Source organism: Salvelinus namaycush, chromosome 9 (genome assembly GCF_016432855.1).
Source record: "Salvelinus namaycush isolate Seneca chromosome 9, SaNama_1.0, whole genome shotgun sequence".
In the NCBI taxonomy this organism is placed as follows: Eukaryota; Metazoa; Chordata; class Actinopteri; order Salmoniformes; family Salmonidae; genus Salvelinus; species Salvelinus namaycush.
This window is the reverse complement of record NC_052315.1, coordinates 3,813,765-3,837,026: the sequence shown is the minus strand read 5'-3', so window position 1 is coordinate 3,837,026 and position 23,262 is coordinate 3,813,765. Positions and strand designations below refer to the sequence as shown.

At 45.5% G+C, this 23,262-nt stretch overlaps 1 protein-coding gene across 1 annotated transcript in view; it reads left to right on the top strand.

Moving 5' to 3' along the window:
* LOC120053621 (probable phospholipid-transporting ATPase VA) overlaps positions 1 to 23,262 on the top strand; it is a 59,658-nt gene that overhangs the window by 8,538 nt on the left and 27,858 nt on the right. The window contains exons 3-4 of the mRNA XM_039000763.1: positions 15,042 to 15,226; positions 22,546 to 22,891. Of these exons, the coding sequence (XP_038856691.1) occupies positions 15,042 to 15,226; positions 22,546 to 22,891 (531 nt within the window). The remainder of the gene's footprint in view (positions 1 to 15,041; positions 15,227 to 22,545; positions 22,892 to 23,262) is intronic.

Below are 23,262 nucleotides of genomic sequence, written 5' to 3'. Positions count from 1 at the left end.
TAACCTACCCTGGCCAAACCCTATCCTACCCTGGCCAAACCCTACCCTGGCCAAACCCTACCCTGGCAAAATCCTACCCTGGCCAAATCCTACTCCGGCCAAACCCTAACCTACCCCGGCCAAAGTCCTCCTGTACATAAAGAGAGACCTAAGACAACAACATAGCATGGCAGGGCCCAGGTCTGTACAGGGCCCAGGTCTGGCAGAATCTGTACAGGGCCCAGGTCTGGCAGAATCTGTACAGGGCCCAGGTCTGGCAGAATCTGAAGAAAAATTATAATTTACAGAGAATTAATCTGGATGGCACTGTACGAAAGTAGTATACTGGCGTATTGCAGTTTTTCTCAAGCAGTTTTTTGTATAACGGTGCATTTCTACATATTCTAGGCCCTCCTTAGTTGGGGACAAAAGCACCAGATCATCAGCAAACAGTAGACATTTGACAAGTAGGGTGAGGCCGGGTGCTGCAGACTGTTCTAATGCCCTCGCCAATTCGTTGATATATATGTTGAAGAGGGTCGGGCTTAACCTGCATCCCTGTCTCACCCCCCGGCCCTGTGGAAAGAAAGGTGTGTTTTTTGCCAATTTTAACCACACGCTTGTTTGTGTACATCATTTTATAGTGTTGTATGTTTTTCCCCAACACCACTTTCCATCAGTTTATACAGCAGGCCCTCATCCCAAATTGGGTCGAAAGATATTTTGAACTCAACAAAGCATGAGAAGTCTTTGCCTTTGTTTTGGTTTGTTTGTCAATTAGGGTGTGCAGGGTGAATACACATGGTCTGTCGTACGGTAATTTGGTAAAAAGCCTATTTGACATTTGCTCAGTACATTGTTTACACTGAGGAAATGTACAAGTCTGCTGTTAATGATAATGCAGAGGATTTTGTAGATGTACCTACCATAGGAGTCTCCTCGAAGCCTAGCGTTGACTATGTATTGACCCAGTGTGCGACAGAGCTGCAGGAGTTGTGACTCTTTTTCATTGGTTGTTTTGCCATAGTTGTGTTTAGGGGGGCATATTTGGGAGGAAACACTGTCACCTTCAGGTAGGTGTTTGTCCCATTGTGTGCTGAGGATGTCAGGTTCTTGAGTGTCATAAACTGTCACTCAGAACCCCATCAATACACCTTCATTTTTTCCCCATATATATTTATTATTTTTTATACAAACATACACATTTCGTCAACAATTCACAAATCAATTCATCTTTGTTTTCAAATAGTCCATCATGAACATATCGAAAAACAAAACCCAACAACTCAATGAGTTTTAAGGAGTTTTTCCTAGCCACTGTGCTTCTACACCTACATTGCTTGCTGTTTGGGGTTTTAGGCTGGGTTTCTGTACAGCACTTTGAGTTATCAGCTGATTTAAGAAGGGCTTCATAAATACATTTGATTTGATTTGAATGAGTCAGCCTTTGGTCCATTAAACATCACTACTGAATATTCAGTCTTTCCTCTCACACCTGCACAGGGTCTGAGGCACTGTGTCCGAAGCTTCTGTCACACTCCCAGTAACTTCGGTCACATCCCCACTTGTTCTCGGTTCTGTTTCCTGTGTGTCCAGTGGCAGTATGACGTCTCGTGTTTTCTCAAAAGGTTTTGTCTATTGTGCCGATACACAGCTCCATCTTCTGCTCTGACTGTATATGACTGAGATGCAACCTCCTCTGATACAGTAGTCTTTCATCCCATGAATCCAGACCCTGCCACCTCCTCCGATACAGTAGCCTTTCATCCCATGAATCCAGACCCTGCAACCTCCTCCGATACAGTAGCCTTTCATCCCATGAATCCAGACCCTGCAACCTCCTCCGATGCAGTAGCCTTTCATCCCATGAATCCAGACTCTGCAACCTCCTCCGATACAGTAGTCTTTCATCCCATGAATCCAGACCCTTCAACCTCCTCCGATACAGTAGCCTTTCATCCCATGAATCCAGACCCTGCAACCTCCTCCGATACAGTAGCCTTTCTGTCCCGTGAATCCGGACCGCGAATTCGAACCACATCCTGAGCTGCCAACGGTAACAACACTCTAGCAGTTTTGTCATAGTAGAGTTTTTGTCTTGCCTTCAGCTGTAGGGCCCTGTCCTTCACAACTAATGGGCAGTCAGTCAGGCAGAAACTAGACAACCTGGAACCCAACTTTCGTCCCATTTAAGATTTCTGCAGGTGACCGGACACATTCCGAGGGTGCTGCTCTGTAAGACAATAAAGCCACGTATGGATCAGTCCCACTGTGTACTGCCTTTTTTAAGTCTCTCTTCACGATTTAAACACCCTTTTCAGCCTTTCCATTACTTTTAGGATATAGCAGACTAGAGGATATATGTCTGAACTCGTAATGCTCTGCAAACATCTTAAACTGCAAGCAAACTGAGGTGCATTATCAGAAACCACCACTAGGGGAATCCCATGCCGAGTAAAAAATGATTTCAAGTGTAAAATGACAGTCTTTGCTGTTGTACTGGACAAGAGTGCAATTTCAGGGTAAGTCGATAGTCAACAAACAGTCCTTACCATTGCAGTGAAACAAGTCGCCTCCAACCTTCTCCCAGGCTGTGGTGGGTACCTCTCCCATACCCATGGGCTCCTTGGGGATGTCTATAATGAAATGACTCCAACCTTCTCCCAGGCTGTGGTGGGTACCTCTCCCTTACCCATGGGCTCCTTGGGGATGTCTATAATGAAATGACTCCAACCTTCTCCCAGGCTGTGGTGGGTACCTCTCCCATAACCATGGGCTCCTTGGGGATGTCTATAATGAAATGTGAGACCTGTCACAATTTCCCACCCATTTGCTCAATGTCAGAATTTATATTTGGCCAATAAAGGGACTCTCTGGCCCTTCGCTTACATTTCTCAGCTCCCAGATGTCCTTCATGTACTCTCTGTAGCATCTCCTGATGCATTGAAGTAGGTATCACCATTGACCACTGACAGCTCTGCGCTTATTGGGGAAGTACTGCTTACAAGAGCCTCTGCTTACACGAGCCTTTTTGCCAGCCATTTTCCAGATTATGGATCACCTTGCAAGGATTGGGATCTGTTGTGGTCTCTTCAGCTATTCTCCGTAGTTGCTGATCAGAAACAGGAAGTAACTCCATGACCATATCCACATGCAGAGCAACCTCCTCCTCCAGAGACTCCATGACCATATCCACATGCAGAGCAACCTCCTCCTCCAGAGACTCCATGACCATATCCACATGCAGAGCAACCTCCTCCTCCAGAGACTCCATGACCATATCCACATGCAGAGCAACCTCCTCCTCCAGAGACTCCATGACCATATCCACATGCAGAGCAACCTCCTCCTCCAGAGACTCCATGACCATATCCACATGCAGAGCAACCTCCTCCTCCAGAGACTCCATGACCATATCCACATGCAGAGCAACCTCCTCCTCCAGAGACTCCATGACCATATCCACATGCAGAGCAACCTCCTCCTCCAGAGACTCCATGACCATATCCACATGCAGAGCAACCTCCTCCTCCAGAGACTCCATGACCATATCCACATGCAGAGCAACCTCCTCCTCCAGAGACTCCATGACCATATCCACATGCAGAGCAACCTCCTCCTCCAGAGACTCCTGCCTGAGGCTGATTTGAGCCACCACCGATGGAGCCCTTGAGAGGGCATCTGCTACCACTAAAGTTGACCGAGGCACATTGGTTAGAACAAAATCATAGTGTTGCGACCTCATCATCATCCTTTGAAGACGAGGAGGCATTTCATTAAGATGTATTTAAATAGTTATTGGAATAAGGGGTTTATGGTCTATTTCTAGAATCATTTTTGGTAAGCCATAAATGTAACAGTGAAACTTCTCACAAACAACGACCAACCCTAGGCGCTCCTTTTCTGTTTGAGCATAATGCTTCTCAGCATCAGTCAAATAACGGGTTCGTAAGCCACAGGCTTCCACGTCCCTTGATGCTCCGGAAGCAGCACTGCTCCTATGCCATCTTTGGAGGCGTCCGTGGACACCTTAGTACGCATGTCAGGTTGGAAAAAAGTTAGCCCTGGTTCTTCAGCCAAAATGTTCTTTACCATTGTTCCACTCTTTTTCATGTTCTCTGTTCCACGAGAACTCTGTCTTGTCCTGAAGGAGTGTCCTTAAGTTCACTGTTTTAGCTGACAGGTTTGACACAAACTTCCCCAAATAATTAACCAATACCCAAAACACACTGAATGTCTTTCCTGTGTGTGAGATTATCTCCCTCACTGCTTTGACCTTGGCATGATCAGGCTGCACATCCGCCCAGGACATCCCCAAGAAATATGATTTCCTTCACACAAAACGGACATTTACCCCGATTTTTTTTTTTGCCTCAAACCAGGCCTCTGAACCCTGTGTAGTCTTTTCCAACCGCTCATTGTGTTCCTGAATAGTGGACCCCCAGACCACAAAATCATCCACACATACACTCAAACTCCTTCTAACCCCTCAATGACCCTTTCCATGGCCTTGTGAAAGAGCTCAGGGGCAGAACTTAAGCCAAAAGGTGACTCCTCTTAAATTAATATCTCCCAAAGGGGGTATTGACTGTACAAAGCTTGGTGCTGGCTGCATCCAACCTCATCTGCCAGAATCCATTTGAAGCGTTCACCTTGGAGAAATAATATGCGCCAGCCATTTCACACACACACTATTGTCCTTCCTCTTAGGAATCTGAAAATGCTCAGTTGTAATATATTTATTAAGGTCCTTGGGGTCCATACAGACTCTCAGATCTCTGTTCCTTTTCCCGAACAAACACACAGCATGGAATTGACCCAGTCTGTTGGTTCCTCTGTTTTCACGAGCACATCGAGTTTCACCGTTCTTCCCAACTCCTTCTTTAGATCCTTCCCGTAGTGGCACCGGAACTCTGCGTGGTTCACGAATCACTGGCTTGGCTATTCTCTGTGACGGTAACACGAGTGAATGAGAAGCAACGCTCCAAATCCTGTCAACACATCAGAATATCTTTTGAGCAAATCTCCTCACCATTGTGATTTACTTTTTCACCTGTTGAAACATTGTGCAGCCAGTCTAAGTCATTAATGGTGTACACTCGCTTAACCAGTCCCAACAACTCACATGCTGTATCCCCCAAAAGAGAATAATGCCCCTCTGGTACAATCACAAACCAAAGTGTGTGGCTTCTTATTTTCCCTCTTTACAGTCAGCCGACACAAACCTTTAGTCTCAATTGCGTGGTCGTTGTACGCTTTGAGAGCCACACAGCCTTTTGCATGATGACTGGTCTGTGCTTTAACTCGTGAAAATCCCTCATATTCATTAGGTTGGCTTTAGCGCCTGTATCCAGCTTTAAGGTCAAAATGGTACCATTGACCACGAGTGGTACAACCCAGTGGTCACTAGCTACAGTATGGACCTGTGATGGTTCTTGCCCTGTCCTCCATGGATTCCACAGTGCCCACAAACAACTCACTTTGTTCATTCTTCTCCATTTCAACGGTGTGAACATTTTGTCTCCCATACTTGTCCTTTGCAAAAACACATTTTTCCAAAATGACCCCCCCCCCCCCCCCTGCACTTGAAGTAAAATGTCCCAAAGGCAGGACTCTTCCTGGTCTGGTGCCTGTTGCCACACCTGTTACAATCATATTGCTTGTGAATCCTTTGCTCATAGCGCCCCCTTGTGTCCGTATCTACAAAATCCACTGCTGCGTTTTCCACCTCCATAGCAGTGTTTGCTGGTGTGGCGCTAAAGGTTTTAATAATATCCCATATTGTGCCGGCTCATTATGTTTTACTGCGGGGTCCATATGTAACTCACTTAAATGCAGCAATCTTTCTCTAACTCTGGAGTTATTTATACCAAACACAATCTTTCTCTAACTCTGGAGTTATTTATACCAAACACAATCTTTCTCTAACTCTGGAGATATTTATACCAAACACAATCTTTCTCTAACTCTGGAGATATTTATACCAAACACAATCTTTCTCTAACTCTGGAGTTATTTATACCAAACACAATCTTTCTCTAACTCTGGAGTTATTTATACCAAACACAATCTTTCTCTAACTCTGGAGATATTTATACCAAACACAATCTTTCTCTAACTCTGGAGATATTTATACCAAACACAATCTTTCTCTAACTCTGGAGATTAATTTACTTATACCAAACACAATCTTTCTCTAACTCTGGAGATATTTATACCAAACACAATCTTTCTCTAACTCTGGAGATATTTATACCAAACACAATCTTTCTCTAACTCTGGAGATATTTATACCAAACACAATCTTTCTCTAACTCTGGAGATATTTATACCAAACACAATCTTTCTCTAACTCTGGAGATATTTATACCAAACACAATCTTTCTCTAACTCTGGAGATATTTATACCAAACACAATCTTTCTCTAACTCTGGAGTTATTTATACCAAACACAATCTTTCTCTAACTCTGGAGATATTTATACCAAACACAATCTTTCTCTAACTCTGGAGATATTTATACCAAACACAATCTTTCTCTAACTCTGGAGATATTTATACCAAACACAATCTTTCTCTAACTCTGGAGATATTTATACCAAACACAATCTTTCTCTAACTCTGGAGTTATTTATACCAAACACAATCTTTCTCTAACTCTGGAGATATTTATACCAAACACAATCTTTCTCTAACTCTGGAGATATTTATACCAAACACAATCTTTCTCTAACTCTGGAGATATTTATACCAAACACAATCTTTCTCTAACTCTGGAGTTATATATACCAAACACAATCTTTCTCTAACTCTGGAGATATTTATACCAAACACAATCTTTCTCTAACTCTGGAGATATTTATACCAAACACAATCTTTCTCTAACTCTGGAGATATTTATACCAAACACAATCTTTCTCTAACTCTGGAGTTATATATACCAAACACAATCTTTCTCTAACTCTGGAGTTATTTATACCAAACACAATCTTTCTCTAACTCTGGAGATATTTATACCAAACACAATCTTTCTCTAACTCTGGAGTTATTTATACCAAACACAATCTTTCTCTAACTCTGGAGATATTTATACCAAACACAATCTTTCTCTAACTCTGGAGATATTTATACCAAACACAATCTTTCTCTAACTCTGGAGTTATTTATACCAAACACAATCTTTCTCTAACTCTGGAGATATTTATACCAAACACAATCTTTCTCTAACTCTGGAGTTATTTATACCAAACACAATCTGACCTCGAAGCGTAGATGAGGTCTACGAAATGACACGTCTGTGCTTTTAATTTCAAATCAGTAAGAAAGACGTCAAACGTTCATATGTCTCGTTCTTCTAAGGTGAACGATATGCATCAAACTGATCCAGTACCTCCGTGAACTCTTCTTTGTCCTCCTCTGTAAACGTGAAGGTATTGAATATATCGATTGCTTTGTTCCCGCTATAGTAAGAAAAATAGCAACTTTACGTTCATCCGTCTCCTTTGTAACTCAGACATATACAGCAACAAAAAAACGCTGCTGAAATGTTTTCTAATTCGTGTCCACATTCCCATCCAGGCTCAAAGCCTCTGGTGGCTTGATAACATCCAGGCTCAAAGCCTCTGGTGGCTTGATAACATCCAGGCTCAAAGCCTCTGGTGGCTTCATAACATCCAGGCTCAAAGCCTCTGGTGGCTTGATAACATCCAGGCTCAAAGCCTCTGGTGGCTTGATAACATCCAGGCTCAAAGCCTCTGGTGGCTTGATAACATCCAGGCTCAAAGCCTCTGGTGGCTTGATAACATCCAGGCTCAAAGCCTCTGGTGGCTTGATAACATCCAGGCTCAAAGCCTCTGGTGGCTTGATAACATCATCCAGGCTCAAAGCCTCTGGTGGCTTGATAACAACATCCAGGCTCAAAGCCTCTGGTGTCTTGATAACATCATCCAGGCTCAAAGCCTCTGGTGGCTTGATAACATCCAGGCTCAAAGCCTCTGGTGGCTTGATAACATCCAGGCTCAAAGCCTCTGGTGGCTTGATAACATCCAGGCTCAAAGCCTCTGGTGGCTTGATAACATCCAGGCTCAAAGCCTCTGGTGGCTTGATAACATCCAGGCTCAAAGCCTCTGGTGGCTCGATAACATCCAGGCTCAAAGCCTCTGGTGGCTCGATAACATCCAGGCTCAAAGCCTCTGGTGGCTTGATAACATCCAGGCTCAAAGCCTCTGGTAGCTTGATAACATCATCCAGGCTCAAAGCCTCTGGTGGCTTGATAACATCCAGGCTCAAAGCCTCTGGTGGCTTGATAACATCCAGGCTCAAAGCCTCTGGTGGCTTGATAACATCATCCAGGCTCAAAGCCTCTGGTGGCTTGATAACATCATCCAGGCTCAAAGCCTCTGGTGGCTTGATAACATCCAGGCTCAAAGCCTCTGGTGGCTTGATAACATCCAGGCTCAAAGCCTCTGGTAGCTTGATAACATCATCCAGGCTCAAAGCCTCTGGTAGCTTGATAACATCATCCAGGCTCAAAGCCTCTGGTGGCTTGATAACATCCAGGCTCAAAGCCTCTGGTGGCTTGATAACATCCAGGCTCAAAGCCTCTGGTGGCTTGATAACATCCAGGCTCAAAGCCTCTGGTGGCTTGATAACATCCAGGCTCAAAGCCTCTGGTGGCTTGATAACATCATCCAGGCTCAAAGCCTCTGGTGGCTTGATAACATCCAGGCTCAAAGCCTCTGGTGGCTTGATAACATCCAGGCTCAAAGCCTCTGGTGGCTTGATAACATCCAGGCTCAAAGCCTCTGGTGGCTCGATAACATCCAGGCTCAAAGCCTCTGGTGGCTTGATAACATCCAGGCTCAAAGCCTCTGGTGGCTTGATAACATCCAGGCTCAAAGCCTCTGGTGGCTTGATAACATCCATGGCACATCAACTCCAACATTCACAGTAAAAACAGGATTTCCACTCCTGGTACCATGTATTACATTGTTAGTTACAGCGAGCAAGGACAACCATCGATCATAGTTAACGAGTTGTAATGTTGTTCCGCCATTGCCACACACATACCACAGGTGTGGTAAACCATCACTCAGAACCCCATCAATACGGTCTGGGTGTCCGTTCTGTTGCTCCTCTGTGAGTGGCTGCGGTTTAGGGGGACGTCCTACATGGTTCCTGTCAAAAGTTGGGACTGCTGCCTTGTAGAGGTGGATGTTCAAGTCTAAAGTCTAGGTCCAAGAGGCTTCTAAACAGCTTCTACCCCCAAGCCATAAGACTCCTGAACAGCTTCTACCCCCAAGCCATAAGACTCCTGAACAGCTTCTACCCCCAAGCCATAAGACTCCTGAACAGCTTCTACCCCCAAGCCATAAGACTCCTAAACAGCTTCTACCTCCAAGCCATAAGACTCCTAAGCAGCTTCTACCCCAAAGCCATAAGACTCCTGAACAGCTTCTACCCCCAAGCCATAAGACTCCTAAACAGCTTCTACCCCCAAGCCATAAGACTCCTGAACAGCTTCTACCCCAAAGCCATAAGACTCCTGAACAGCTTCTACCCCCAAGCCATAAGACTCCTAAACAGCTTCTACCCCCAAGCCATAAGACTCCTGAACAGCTTCTACCCCCCAAGCCATAAGACTCCTGAACAGCTTCTACCCCCCAAGCCATAAGACTCCTGAACAGCTTCTACCCCCCCAAGCCATAAGACTCCTGAACAGCTTCTACCCCCAAGCCATAAGACTCCTGAACAGCTTCTACCCCCCCAAGCCATAAGACTCCTGAACAGCTTCTACCCCCAAGCCATAAGACTCCTGAACAGCTTCTACCCCCAAGCCATAAGACTCCTAAACAGCTTCTACCCCCAAGCCATAAGACTCCTGAACAGCTTCTACCCCCAAGCCATAAGACTCCTGAACAGCTTCTACCCCCCCAAGCCATAAGACTCCTGAACAGCTTCTACCCCCCCAAGCCATAAGACTCCTGAACAGCTTCTACCCCCAAGCCATAAGACTCCTGAACAGCCTCTACCCCCAAACCATTAGACTCCTGAACAGCTTCTACCCCCAAGCCATAAGACTCCTAAACAGCTTCTACCCCCAAGCCATAAGACTCCTGAACAGCTTCTACCCCCAAGCCATAAGACTGCTGAACAGCTTCTACCCCCAAGCCATAAGACTCCTGAACAGCCTCTACCCCCAAGCCATAAGACTCCTGAACAGAAAATCAAAGGGCTACCCAGACTATTTGCATTGTCCCCTCCTGTAAGTAAGCATTTCACTGTATTGTCACAAATAACATTTGTATTCGATTTTTTGATTTGATCGTATCAAGAACAAGAAGCCAGGAGCTGAAATGACCTACGATGCCCCACATGGCAGCTTCTTGTCATTGTTGTTAGCTATCTGACCATTCAGAATCACAACGCACACCTTCCAGGCCGCATCACTCTGTTGCTGTCAGCCAACGTTTTAATGCTTTCATTAGGCCACTGCTCCGACTCAGGAGGTCTACGTTTTAATGCTTTCATTAGGCCACTGCTCCACTCAGGAGGCCTCAGGTCTACGTTTTAATGCTTTCATTAGGCCACTGCTCCACTCAGGAGGTCTACGTTTTAATGCTTTCATTAGGCCACTGCTCCACTCGGGAGGCCTCAGGTCTACGTTTTAATGCTTTCATTAGGCCACTGCTCCACTCAGGAGGTCTACGTTTTAATGCTTTCATTAGGCCACTGCTCCACTCAGGAGGCCTCAGGTCTACGTTTTAATGCTTTTATTAGGCCACTGCTCCACTCAGGAGGTCTACGTTTTAATGCTTTTATTAGGCCACTGCTCCACTCAGGAGGCCTCAGGTCTACGTTTTAATGCTTTCATTAGGCCACTGCTCCACTCAGGAGGTCTACGTTTTAATGCTTTCATTAGGCCACTGCTCCACTCAGGAGGTCTACGTTTTAATGCTTTCATTAGGCCACTGCTCCACTCGGGAGGCCTCAGGTCTACGTTTTAATGCTTTCATTAGGCCACTGCTCCACTCAGGAGGTCTACGTTTTAATGCTTTCATTAGGCCACTGCTCCACTCAGGAGGTCTACGTTTTAATGCTTTCATTAGGCCACTGCTCCACTCAGGAGGCCTCAGGCCTACGTTTTAATGCTTTCATTAGGCCACTGCTCCACTCAGGAGGCCTCAGGTCTACGTTTTAATGCTTTCATTAGGCCACTGCTCCACTCAGGAGGTCTACGTTTTAATGCTTTTATTAGGCCACTGCTCCACTCAGGTCTACGTTTTAATGCTTTCATTAGGCCACTGCTCCACTCAGGAGGTCTACGTTTTAATGCTTTCATTAGGCCACTGCTCCACTCAGGAGGCCTCAGGTCTACGTTTTAATGCTTTTATTAGGCCACTGCTCCACTCAGGAGGTCTACGTTTTAATGCTTTTATTAGGCCACTGCTCCACTCAGGAGGCCTCAGGTCTACGTTTTAATGCTTTTATTAGGCCACTGCTCCACTCAGGAGGTCTACGTTTTAATGCTTTCATTAGGCCACTGCTCCACTCAGGAGGTCTACGTTTTAATGCTTTCATTAGGCCACTGCTCCACTCAGGAGGTCTACGTTTTAATGCTTTTATTAGGCCACTGCTCCACTCAGGAGGCCTCAGGTCTACGTTTTAATGCTTTTATTAGGCCACTGCTCCACTCAGGAGGTCTCAGGTCTATGTTTTAATGCTTTCATTAGGCCACTGCTCCACTCAGGAGGTCTACGTTTTAATGCTTTCATTAGGCCACTGCTCCACTCAGGAGGCCTCAGGTCTACGTTTTAATGCTTTTATTAGGCCACTGCTCCACTCAGGAGGTCTACGTTTTAATGCTTTCATTAGGCCACTGCTCCACTCAGGAGGTCTACGTTTTAATGCTTTCATTAGGCCACTGCTCCACTCAGGAGGTCTACGTTTTAATGCTTTTATTAGGCCACTGCTCCACTCAGGAGGCCTCAGGTCTACGTTTTAATGCTTTTATTAGGCCACTGCTCCACTCAGGAGGTCTCAGGTCTATGTTTTAATGCTTTCATTAGGCCACTGCTCCACTCAGGAGGTCTACGTTTTAATGCTTTCATTAGGCCACTGCTCCACTCAGGAGGTCTCAGGTCTACGTTTTAATGCTTTCATTAGGCCACTGCTCCACTCAGGAGGTCTACGTTTTAATGCTTTCATTAGGCCACTGCTCCACTCAGGAGGTCTACGTTTTAATGCTTTTATTAGGCCACTGCTCCACTCAGGAGGCCTCAGGTCTACGTTTTAATGCTTTCATTAGGCCACTGCTCCACTCAGGAGGTCTCAGGTCTACGTTTTAATGCTTTCATTAGGCCACTGCTCCACTCAGGAGGTCTACGTTTTAATGCTTTCATTAGGCCACTGCTACACTCAGGAGGCCTCAGGCTTACGTTTTAATTCTTTCATTAGCCTACCATTATTATACTCCAGTGCATCAAACTCCTCTATTCCCCCAAAATAACATTGTTGTCTTGCAATACAGTTCATCAACCACTAGAAGTTGTGCGTACGCATGATTTGAGATTTGTGTGAAAATACGCACTATCCCGTCAAATTCAAAATGGGAGGTTCTTACTAGTACTGCATACCTTCAACACTGATGTCCATACTAGTACTGCATACCTTCAACACTGATGTCCATACTAGTACTGCATACCTTCAACACTGATGTCCATACTAGTACTGCATACCTTCAACACTGATGTCCATACTAGTACTGCATACCTTCAACACTGATGTCCATACTAGTACTGCATACCTTCAACACTGATGTCCATACTAGTACTGCATACCTTCAACACTGATGTCCATACTAGTACTGCATACCTTCAACACTGATGTCCATACTAGTACTGCATACCTTCAACACTGATGTCCATACTAGTACTGCATACCTTCAACACTGATGTCCATACTAGTACTGCATACCTTCAACACTGATGTCCATACTAGTACTGCATACCTTCAACACTGATGTCCATACTAGTACTGCATACCTTCAACACTGATGTCCATACTAGTACTGCATACCTTCAACACTGATGTCCATACTAGTACTGCATACCTTCAACACTGATGTCCATACTAGTACTGCATACCTTCAACACTGATGTCCATACTAGTACTGCATACCATCAACACTGATGTCCATACTAGTACTGCATACCATCAACACTGATGTCCATACTAGTACTGCATACCATCAACACTGATGTCCATACTAGTACTGCATACCATCAACACTGATGTCCATACTAGTACTGCGTACCATCAACACTGATGTCCATACTAGTACTGCGTACCATCAACACTGATGTCCATACTAGTACTGCATACCTTCAACACTGATGTCCATACTAGTACTGCATACCTTCAACCCTGATGTCCATACTAGTACTGCATATCTTCAACACTGATGTCCATACTAGTACTGCATACCTTCAACCCTGATGTCCATACTAGTACTGCATACCTTCAACACTGATGTCCATACTAGTACTGCATACCTTCAACACTGATGTCCATACTAGTACTGCATACCTTCAACACTGATGTCCATACTAGTACTGCATACCTTCAACACTGATGTCCATACTAGTACTGCATACCTTCAACACTGATGTCCATACTAGTACTGCATACCTTCAACACTGATGTCCATACTAGTACTGCATACCTTCAACACTGATGTCCATACTAGTACTGCATACCTTCAACACTGATGTCCATACTAGTACTGCATACCTTCAACACTGATGTCCATACTAGTACTGCATACCATCAACACCGATGTCCATACTAGTACTGCATACCTTCAACACCGATGTCCATACTAGTACTGCATACCTTCAACACCGATGTCCATACTAGTACTGCATACCTTCAACATCGATGTCCATACTAGTACTGCATACCTTCAACACCGATGTCCATACTAGTACTGCATACCTTCAACACCGATGTCCATACTAGTACTGCATACCTTCAACACCGATGTCCATACTAGTACTGCATACCTTCAACACCGATGTCCATACTAGTACTGCATACCTTCAACACTGATGTCCATACTAGTACTGCATACCTTCAACACTGATGTCCATACTAGTACTGCATACCTTCAACACCGATGTCCATACTAGTACTGCATACCTTCAACACCGATGTCCATACTAGTACTGCATACCTTCAACACTGATGTCCATACTAGTACTGCATACCTTCAACACTGATGTCCATACTAGTACTGCATACCTTCAACACTGATGTCCATACTAGTACTGCATACCTTCAACACTGATGTCCATACTAGTACTGCATACCTTCAACACTGATGTCCATACTAGTACTGCATACCATCAACACTGATGTCCATACTAGTACTGCATACCATCAACACTGATGTCCATACTAGTACTGCATACCATCAACACTGATGTCCATACTAGTACTGCATACCATCAACACTGATGTCCATACTAGTACTGCATACCATCAACACTGATGTCCATACTAGTACTGCGTACCTTCAACACTGATGTCCATACTAGTACTGCGTACCATCAACACTGATGTCCATACTAGTACTGCGTACCATCAACACTGATGTCCATACTAGTACTGCATACCTTCAACCCTGATGTCCATACTAGTACTGCATATCTTCAACCCTGATGTCCATACTAGTACTGCATACCTTCAACCCTGATGTCCATACTAGTACTGCATACCTTCAACACTGATGTCCATACTAGTACTGCATACCTTCAACACTGATGTCCATACTAGTACTGCATACCTTCAACACTGATGTCCATACTAGTACTGCATACCTTCAACACTGATGTCCATACTAGTACTGCATACCTTCAACACTGATGTCCATACTAGTACTGCATACCTTCAACACTGATGTCCATACTAGTACTGCATACCTTCAACACTGATGTCCACTGAAGACCTCTAGAAAGGTTCTGGTTTAATGCAACAGCTGTTGATGTTTGTATGGTTTTCTAGGAGCAACGGGTATAGAGGACCGTCTACAAGATGGTGTCCCAGAGACCATTGCGTCGCTGCGGAAGGCAGGGCTCCAGATCTGGGTTCTGACAGGGGACAAACAGGAGACAGCCATCAACATCGCCTATGCTTGCAAGCTGCTGGAACCTGACGACGAGATCATCACACTCAACGCTGACTCTCAGGTGAGATCACCACACTCAACGCTGACTCTCAGGTGAGATCATCACACTCAACGCTGACTCTCAGGTGAGATCATCACACTCAACGCTGACTCTCAGGTGAGATCATCACACTCAACGCTGACTCTCAGGTGAGATCATCACACTCAACGCTGACTCTCAGGTGAGATCACCACACTCAACGCTGACTCTCAGGTGAGATCATCACACTCAACGCTGACTCTCAGGTGAGATCATCACACTCAACGCTGACTCTCAGGTGAGATCATCACACTCAACGCTGACTCTCAGGTGAGATCATCACACTCAACGCTGACTCTCAGGTGAGATCATCACACTCAACGCCAGCGGTGGAACAAGTATCCAATTGTCATACTTGAGTAAAAGTAAAGATACCTTAATAGAAAATGAGTTAAGTGACAGTCACCCAGTCAAATTCCATTTGAGTAAAAGTCTAAAAGTATTTGGTTTTAAATATACTTAAGTATCAAAAGTAAAAATTCTAATAATAAAAAATTCCTCATATTAAGCAAACCAGACGGCACAATGTTCTTGTTTTTTAATTGACGGATAGCCAGGGGCACCCTCCAACACTCAGACATTATTACAGATAGCCAGGGGCACCCTCCAACACTCAGACATTATTACAGATAGCCAGGGGCACCCTCCAACACTCAGACATTATTACAGATAGCCAGGGGCACACTCCAACACTCAGACATCATTACAGATAGCCAGGGGAACACTCCAACACTCAGACATCATTACAGATAGCCAGGGGAACACTCCAACACTCAGACATCATTACAGATAGCCAGGGGAACACTCCAACACTCAGACATCATTTACAGATAGCCAGGGGCACCCTCCACCACTCAGACATCATTACAGATAGCCAGGGGAACACTCCAACACTCAGACATTTACAGATAGCCAGGGGAACACTCCAACACTCAGACATCATTACAGATAGCCAGGGGAACACTCCAACACTCAGACATCATTACAGATAGCCAGGGGCTCACTCCAACACTCAGACATAATTTACAGATAGCCAGGGGCTCACTCCAACACTCAGACATAATTTACAGATAGCCAGGGGCACACTCCAACACTCAGACATAATTTACAGATAGCCAGGGGCTCACTCCAACACTCAGACATCATTACAGATAGCCAGGGGCTCACTCCAACACTCAGACATCATTACAGATAGCCAGGGGAACACTCCAACACTCAGACATAATTACAGATAGCCAGGGCGTACTCCAACACTCAGACATCATTTACAGATAGCCAGGGGCTCACTCCAACACTCAGACATCATTTACAGATAGCCAGGGGCACCCTCCAACACTCAGACATCATTACAGATAGCCAGGGTGTACTCCAACACTCAGACATCATTACAGATAGCCAGGGGAACACTCCAACACTCAGACATTATTACAGATAGCCAGGGGAACACTCCAACACTCAGACATCATTACAGATAGCCAGGGGCACACTCCAACACTCAGACATCATTACAGATAGCCAGGGGTACACTCCAACACTCAGACCTCATTACAGATAGCCAGGGGAACACTCCAACACTCAGACCTCATTACAGATAGCCAGGGGAACACTCCAACACTCAGACATTATTTACAGATAGCCAGGGGAACACTCCAACACTCAGACATCATTTACAGATAGCCAGGGGCACCCTCCAACACTCAGACATCATTACAGATAGCCAGGGGAACACTCCAACACTCAGACATAATTACAGATAGCCAGGGCGTACTCCAACACTCAGACATCATTTACAGATAGCCAGGGGCTCACTCCAACACTCAGACATCATTTACAGATAGCCAGGGGCACCCTCCAACACTCAGACATCATTACAGATAGCCAGGGTGTACTCCAACACTCAGACATCATTACAGATAGCCAGGGGAACACTCCAACACTCAGACATCATTACAGATAGCCAGGGGAACACTCCAACACTCAGACATCATTACAGATAGCCAGGGGCACACTCCAACACTCAGACATCATTACAGATAGCCAGGGGTACACTCCAACACTCAGACCTCATTACAGATAGCCAGGGGAACACTCCAACACTCAGACCTCATTACAGATAGCCAGGGGAACACTCCAACACTCAGACATTATTTACAGATAGCCAGGGGAACACTCCAACACTCAGACATAATTTACAGATAGCCAGGGGCACCCTCCAACACTCAGACATCATTACAGATAGCCAGGGGAACACTCCAACACTCAGACATAATTACAGATAGCCAGGGCGTACTCCAACACTCAGACATCATTTACAGATAGCCAGGGGCTCACTCCAACACTCAGACATCATTTACAGATAGCCAGGGGCACCCTCCAACACTCAGACATCATTACAGATAGCCAGGGCGTACTCCAACACTCAGACATCATTACAGATAGCCAGGGGAACACTCCAACACTCAGACATCATTACAGATAGCCAGGGGCTCACTCCAACACTCAGACATCATTACAGATAGCCAGGGGAACACTCCAACACTCAGACATCATTACAGATAGCCAGGGGCTCACTCCAACACTCAGACATCATTACAGATAGCCAGGGGAACACTCCAACACTCAGACATCATTACAGATAGCCAGGGGAACACTCCAACACTCAGACATAATTTACAGATAGCCAGGGGCACCCTCCAACACTCAGACATCATTACAGATAGCCAGGGGCACCCTCCAACACTCAGACATCATTACAGATAGCCAGGGGCGTACTCCAACACTCAGACATCATTACAGATAGCCAGGGGCTCACTCCAACACTCAGACATCATTACAGATAGCCAGGGGAACACTCCAACACTCCAACACTCAGACATCATTACAGATAGCCAGGGGCTCACTCCAACACTTAGACATCATTTACAAATGCGTGCGTGTGTGTTTAGTGAGTCCTCCAGATCAGAGGCAGTAGGGATGACCAGGGATGTTCTTTGTTTAGTGAGTCCGCCAGATCAGAGGCAGTAGGGATGACCAGGGATGTTCTCTGTTTAGTGAGTCCGCCAGATCAGAGGCAGTAGGGATGACCAGGGATGTTCTCTGTTTAGTGAGTCCTCCAGATCAGAGGCAGTAGGGATGACCAGGGATGTTCTCTGTTTAGTGAGTCCTCCAGATCAGAGGCAGTAGGGATGACCAGGGATGTTCTCTGTTTAGTGAGTCCTCCAGATCAGAGACAGTAGGGATGACCAGGGATGTTCTCTGTTTAGTGAGTCCTCCAGATCAGAGACAGTAGGGATGACCAGGGATGTTCTCTGTTTAGTGAGTCCTCCAGATCAGATGCAGTAGGAACGACCAGGGATGTTCTCTTGATAAGTGCGTGAATTGGACCATTTTCCTGTCAAACGAGTACTTTTGGGTGTCATGGAAAATGTTAGGAGTAGAAAGTACCTTATTTCCTTTAGGAATGTAGGGAAGTAAAAGTTGTCAAAAATATTAATAGTCCTAGTACAGATACCCCCCAAAAAACTAGTTAAGCAGTACTTTAAAGTATTTCTACTTAAGTACTTTATACCACTGCTCAATGCTGACTCTCAGGTGAGATGACACACACACACACACACACACACACCTCAACACTGACTCTCAGGTAACTGACCAGACCACGGTTGTGTCCAAAATGGCACCCTATTCACTATATAGTACACTACACTCTCTGTGTCACTCTCTCTTTCTCGCTCTCTCTCTCTGTGTCTCTGTCTCACTCTGTCTCTCTCTGCACCCGGAGGCGATTGCAAATCAAATCGGCAAATGAAATTGTATTTGTCACATGCTTCTTAAACAACAGCTGTAGACCTAACAGTGAAATGCTTACTTACGGGCCCTTCCCAACAATGCAGAGAGAAATAATAACAAACACAAGAGTCAATGCAGAGATAGCCCAGGTAGCTTTTTGGTTGACTATTTAGCAGTCTTATAGCTTGGGGGGTCAATGCAGATAGCCCAGGTAGCTTTTTGGTTGACTATTTAGCAGTCTTATAGCTTGGGGGGTCAATGCAGATAGCCCAGGTAGCTTTTTGGTTGACTATTTAGCAGTCTTATAGCTTGGGGGGGTCAATGCAGATAGCCCAGGTAGCTTTTTGGTTGACTATTTAGCAGTCTTATAGCTTGGGGGGTCAATGCAGATAGCCCAGGTAGCTTTTTGGTTGACTATTTAGCAGTCTTATAGCTTGGGGGGGTCAATGCAGATAGCCCAGGTAGCTTTTTGGTTGACTATTTAGCAGTCTTATAGCTTGGGGGGTCAAAGGTGCATCAGTACTGCTTGCCATGCGGTCTGACTTGGTTGGCAGTTCAAGCTGGCTGGAGTCTGACAATGTTTAGGGCCTTCCTCTGACACCGCCTGGTATAGAGGTCTTGGATGGCAGGGAGCTTGGTACCCAGTGATGTACTGGGCCATACGCACTACGCTCTGTCGTGCCTTGAGGTCGAATGCCAAGCAATTGTAATACCAAGCTGTGATGCAGCCAGTCAATATGCTCTCGATGGTGCAGCTGTAGAAAGTTTTGTGGATCTGGGGACCCATGACAAATCTTTTCAGTCTCTTGAGTGGGAAGAGGTGTTGTCGTGCCCTCTTCACGACTGTGTTGGTGTGTTTGGACCATGATAGTTTGTTGGTGATGTGGACACAGAGGAACTAGAAGCACTCCACCTGCTCCACTACAGCCCCGTCGATGTGGATGGCAGCCTGCTCGGCCTTCCGTTTCCTGTAGTCCACGATCAGCTCCTCTGTCTTACTGACGTTGAGGGAGAGGTTGTTGTCCTGGCACCACACTGCCTGGTCACTGACCAAATGTTTACGTATGACGTTTTTTGTAATTTAGCAGACGCTCTTATCCAGAGCAACTTACAGTAGTGAGAGCATATTTTAGTCAAACATGATATTTTATTTGGGCTTCTTGCGGTCAATTTGCAGGCTATAAATGATTTGTTATGATGTTCTGGCCCCCTCGCCATCAGCTCAAGAAAAAAATCGTCCCGTGGCTGAATGTCGTTCATGATGTAGTGAATCTGTTATAAGTGATGTAGTGAATCTGTTATAAGTGATGTAGTGAATCTGTTATTCGTGATGTAGTGAATCTGTTATTCACGATGTAGTGAATCTGTTATTCGTGATGTAGTGAATCTGTTATTCGTGATGTAGTGAATCTGTTATTCGTGATGTAGTGAATCTGTTATTCGCGATGTAGTGAATCTGTTATTCGCGATGTAGTGAATCTGTTATTCGTGATGTAGTGAATCTGTTATTCGTGATGTAGTGAATCTGTTATTCGCGATGTAGTGAATCTGTTATTCGCGATGTAGTGAATCTGTTATTCGCGATGTAGTGAATCTGTTATTCGCGATGTAGTGAATCTGTTATTCGCGATGTAGTGAATCTGTTATTCGCGATGTAGTGAATCTGTTATTCGCGATGTTGTGAATCTGTTATTCGCGATGTAGTGAATCTGTTATTCGCGATGTAGTGAATCTGTTATTCGCGATGTAGTGAATCTGTTATTCGCGATGTAGTGAATCTGTTATTCGCGATGTAGTGAATCTGTTATTCGCGATGTAGTGAATCTGTTATTCGCGATGTTGTGAATCTGTTATTCGCGATGTAGTGAATCTGTTATTCGTGATGTAGTGAATCTGTTATTCGTGATGTAGTGAATCTGTTATTCGTGATGTAGTGAATCTGTTATTCGCGATGTAGTGAATCTGTTATTCGCGATGTAGTGAATCTGTTATTCGCGATGTAGTGAATCTGTTATTCGCGATGTAGTGAATCTGTTATTCGTGATGTAGTGAATCTGTTATTCGTGATGTAGTGAATCTGTTATTCGTGATGTTTATTAGTAGCAGTAAGGCCATATACACATTTTCATCAAAGAGTTGTTATATCTTATATCTATACTTCAAGAGGTCTTAATATTCAAAATCAAATAGCAAAATGATCCTTGGTATGACCTTCTTAAAACAATTCCATATAGCTTAGTAGAACCCCATAGAACCACATGCAGCCGGTGACTGATGTGGTAAACTCCTCCATGTTATCTGATGAATCCTGGAGCATATTCCAGTCTGTGCCAGTGAAACTGTCCTGTAGCTTAGCCTCCCGCTTCATTGGACCACTTACAGTACGTATTGAGCACCGAACTGATAATTGAGTTGGAGGTGTGCGTGGCCACGCAGTCGTGGGTGAACAGGGAGTACAGGAGGGGGCTGAGAACGCACCCTTGTGGGGCCCCAGTGTTGAGGATCAGCGGAGTGGAGATGTTGTTTCCTACATTCACCACCTGAGGCCGGCCCGTCAAGAAGTCTAGGACCCAATTGCACAGGGCGGTTGTTGAGACCCAGGGCCTCCAGCTTAATGATGAGCTTGGAGGGTACTATGGTGTTGAATGCTGAGCTGTAGTCAATGAACATGCTGTACCCACATGCTTCAAGATGGCCACCATTGTTCCTGTACCCAAGAAGGCAAAGATAACTGAACTAAATGACTATCGCCCCCCCGTAGCACTCACTTCTGTCAACATGAAAGTGCTTACAGAGAGGTGCTTATAGGGTGCTGTCCTTGTTAGCGGGCAGTGTATTATCCTCAAAGCAGGCAAAGAAGGTGTTTAGTTTGTCTAGTAGTGGTTTCTTTGCAGCAATTTGACCATGAAGGCCTGAATCGGGTAGAGGCAGTTTATTTACTCGCCAACGTAGTGTCTTCAGGATGCTCATTTCCCCTCTCTTGCGTTGTCACTTCCTCTTTCGGTTCCCTGGTATTTGGGACTGTTTCGGGGTTGGCAGAATGTCCTGCTTACTTCCGGTAAAGTAGACATTTACATCCAAATTGAGGTTAGTGATCGCTGTTCTCATGTCCAGAAGTTGTTTTCATGGATAGGAGACATTATGTACGAAAACAATTTTGAGATCAGTCTAAAATATACTGCATTGATCAGGAGCCTGTATAACGGCTTGTATCCACTGCAGCGCCATCTAACTGGAGGAGAGGTTCTACTACTGCTATGTCTGTCTCTCTCCCTCTGTCTGTCTCTCTGACCCTATGCCTGTCTCTCTCTCTCCCTCTGTCTGTCTCTCTGACCCTATGCCTGTCTCTCTCTCCCTCTCTGCCTGTCTCTCTCTCCCTCTCTGCCTCTCTCTCTCTCTCTCTCTCTGCCTCTCTGTGCCTCTCTGCCTGTCTCTCTCTCTCTCTCTCTCTGTCTGTCTCTCTCTGACCCTATGCCTGTCTCTCTCTCCCTCTCTGCCTGTCTCTGCAACAGGAGGCGATGGCAGTCCTTCTAGAAGAGAGTCTACACTACATCCAGGCTAAGTTCCTGTCCTCGGATCCTTCCAGATCCTTTCAGAAAGACTACGCTCCCGCCTACTCCTTCCCCCCTCCTCCTCCCTCCTCCTCCTCCCAGACCCAGTCCTTCCTGGTGCACCGGCTGGGTCTGGTGATTGACGGGCGGACGCTGGCCTACGCGCTGGACAGCAGCCTAGATGAGAAGTTCCTGGCGTTGGCGAGGAGCTGTCGGTCAGTCCTCTGCTGTCGCTCCACACCGCTGCAGAAGAGTATGGTGGTTAAACTGGTCCGGAACAAACTGAAGGTCATGACGCTGGCCATAGGTATGTACCAGTCTAGCTCCTCAACGCTGGCCATAGGTATGTACCAGTCTAGCTCCTCAACGCTGGCCATAGGTATGAGCCAGTCTAGTTCCTCAACGCTGGCCATAGGTATGTACCAGTCTAGCTCCTCAACGCTGGCCATAGGTATGAGCCAGTCTAGTTCCTCAACGCTGGCCATAGGTATGTACCAGTCTAGCTCCTCAACGCTGGCCATAGGTATGTACCAGTCTAGCTCCTCAACGCTGGCCATAGGTATGTCCCAGTCTAGTTCCTCAACGCTGGCCATAGGTATGAGCCAGTCTAGTTCCTCAACGCTGGCCATAGTTATGTCCCAGTCTAGTTCCTCAACGCTGGCCATAGGTATGTACCAG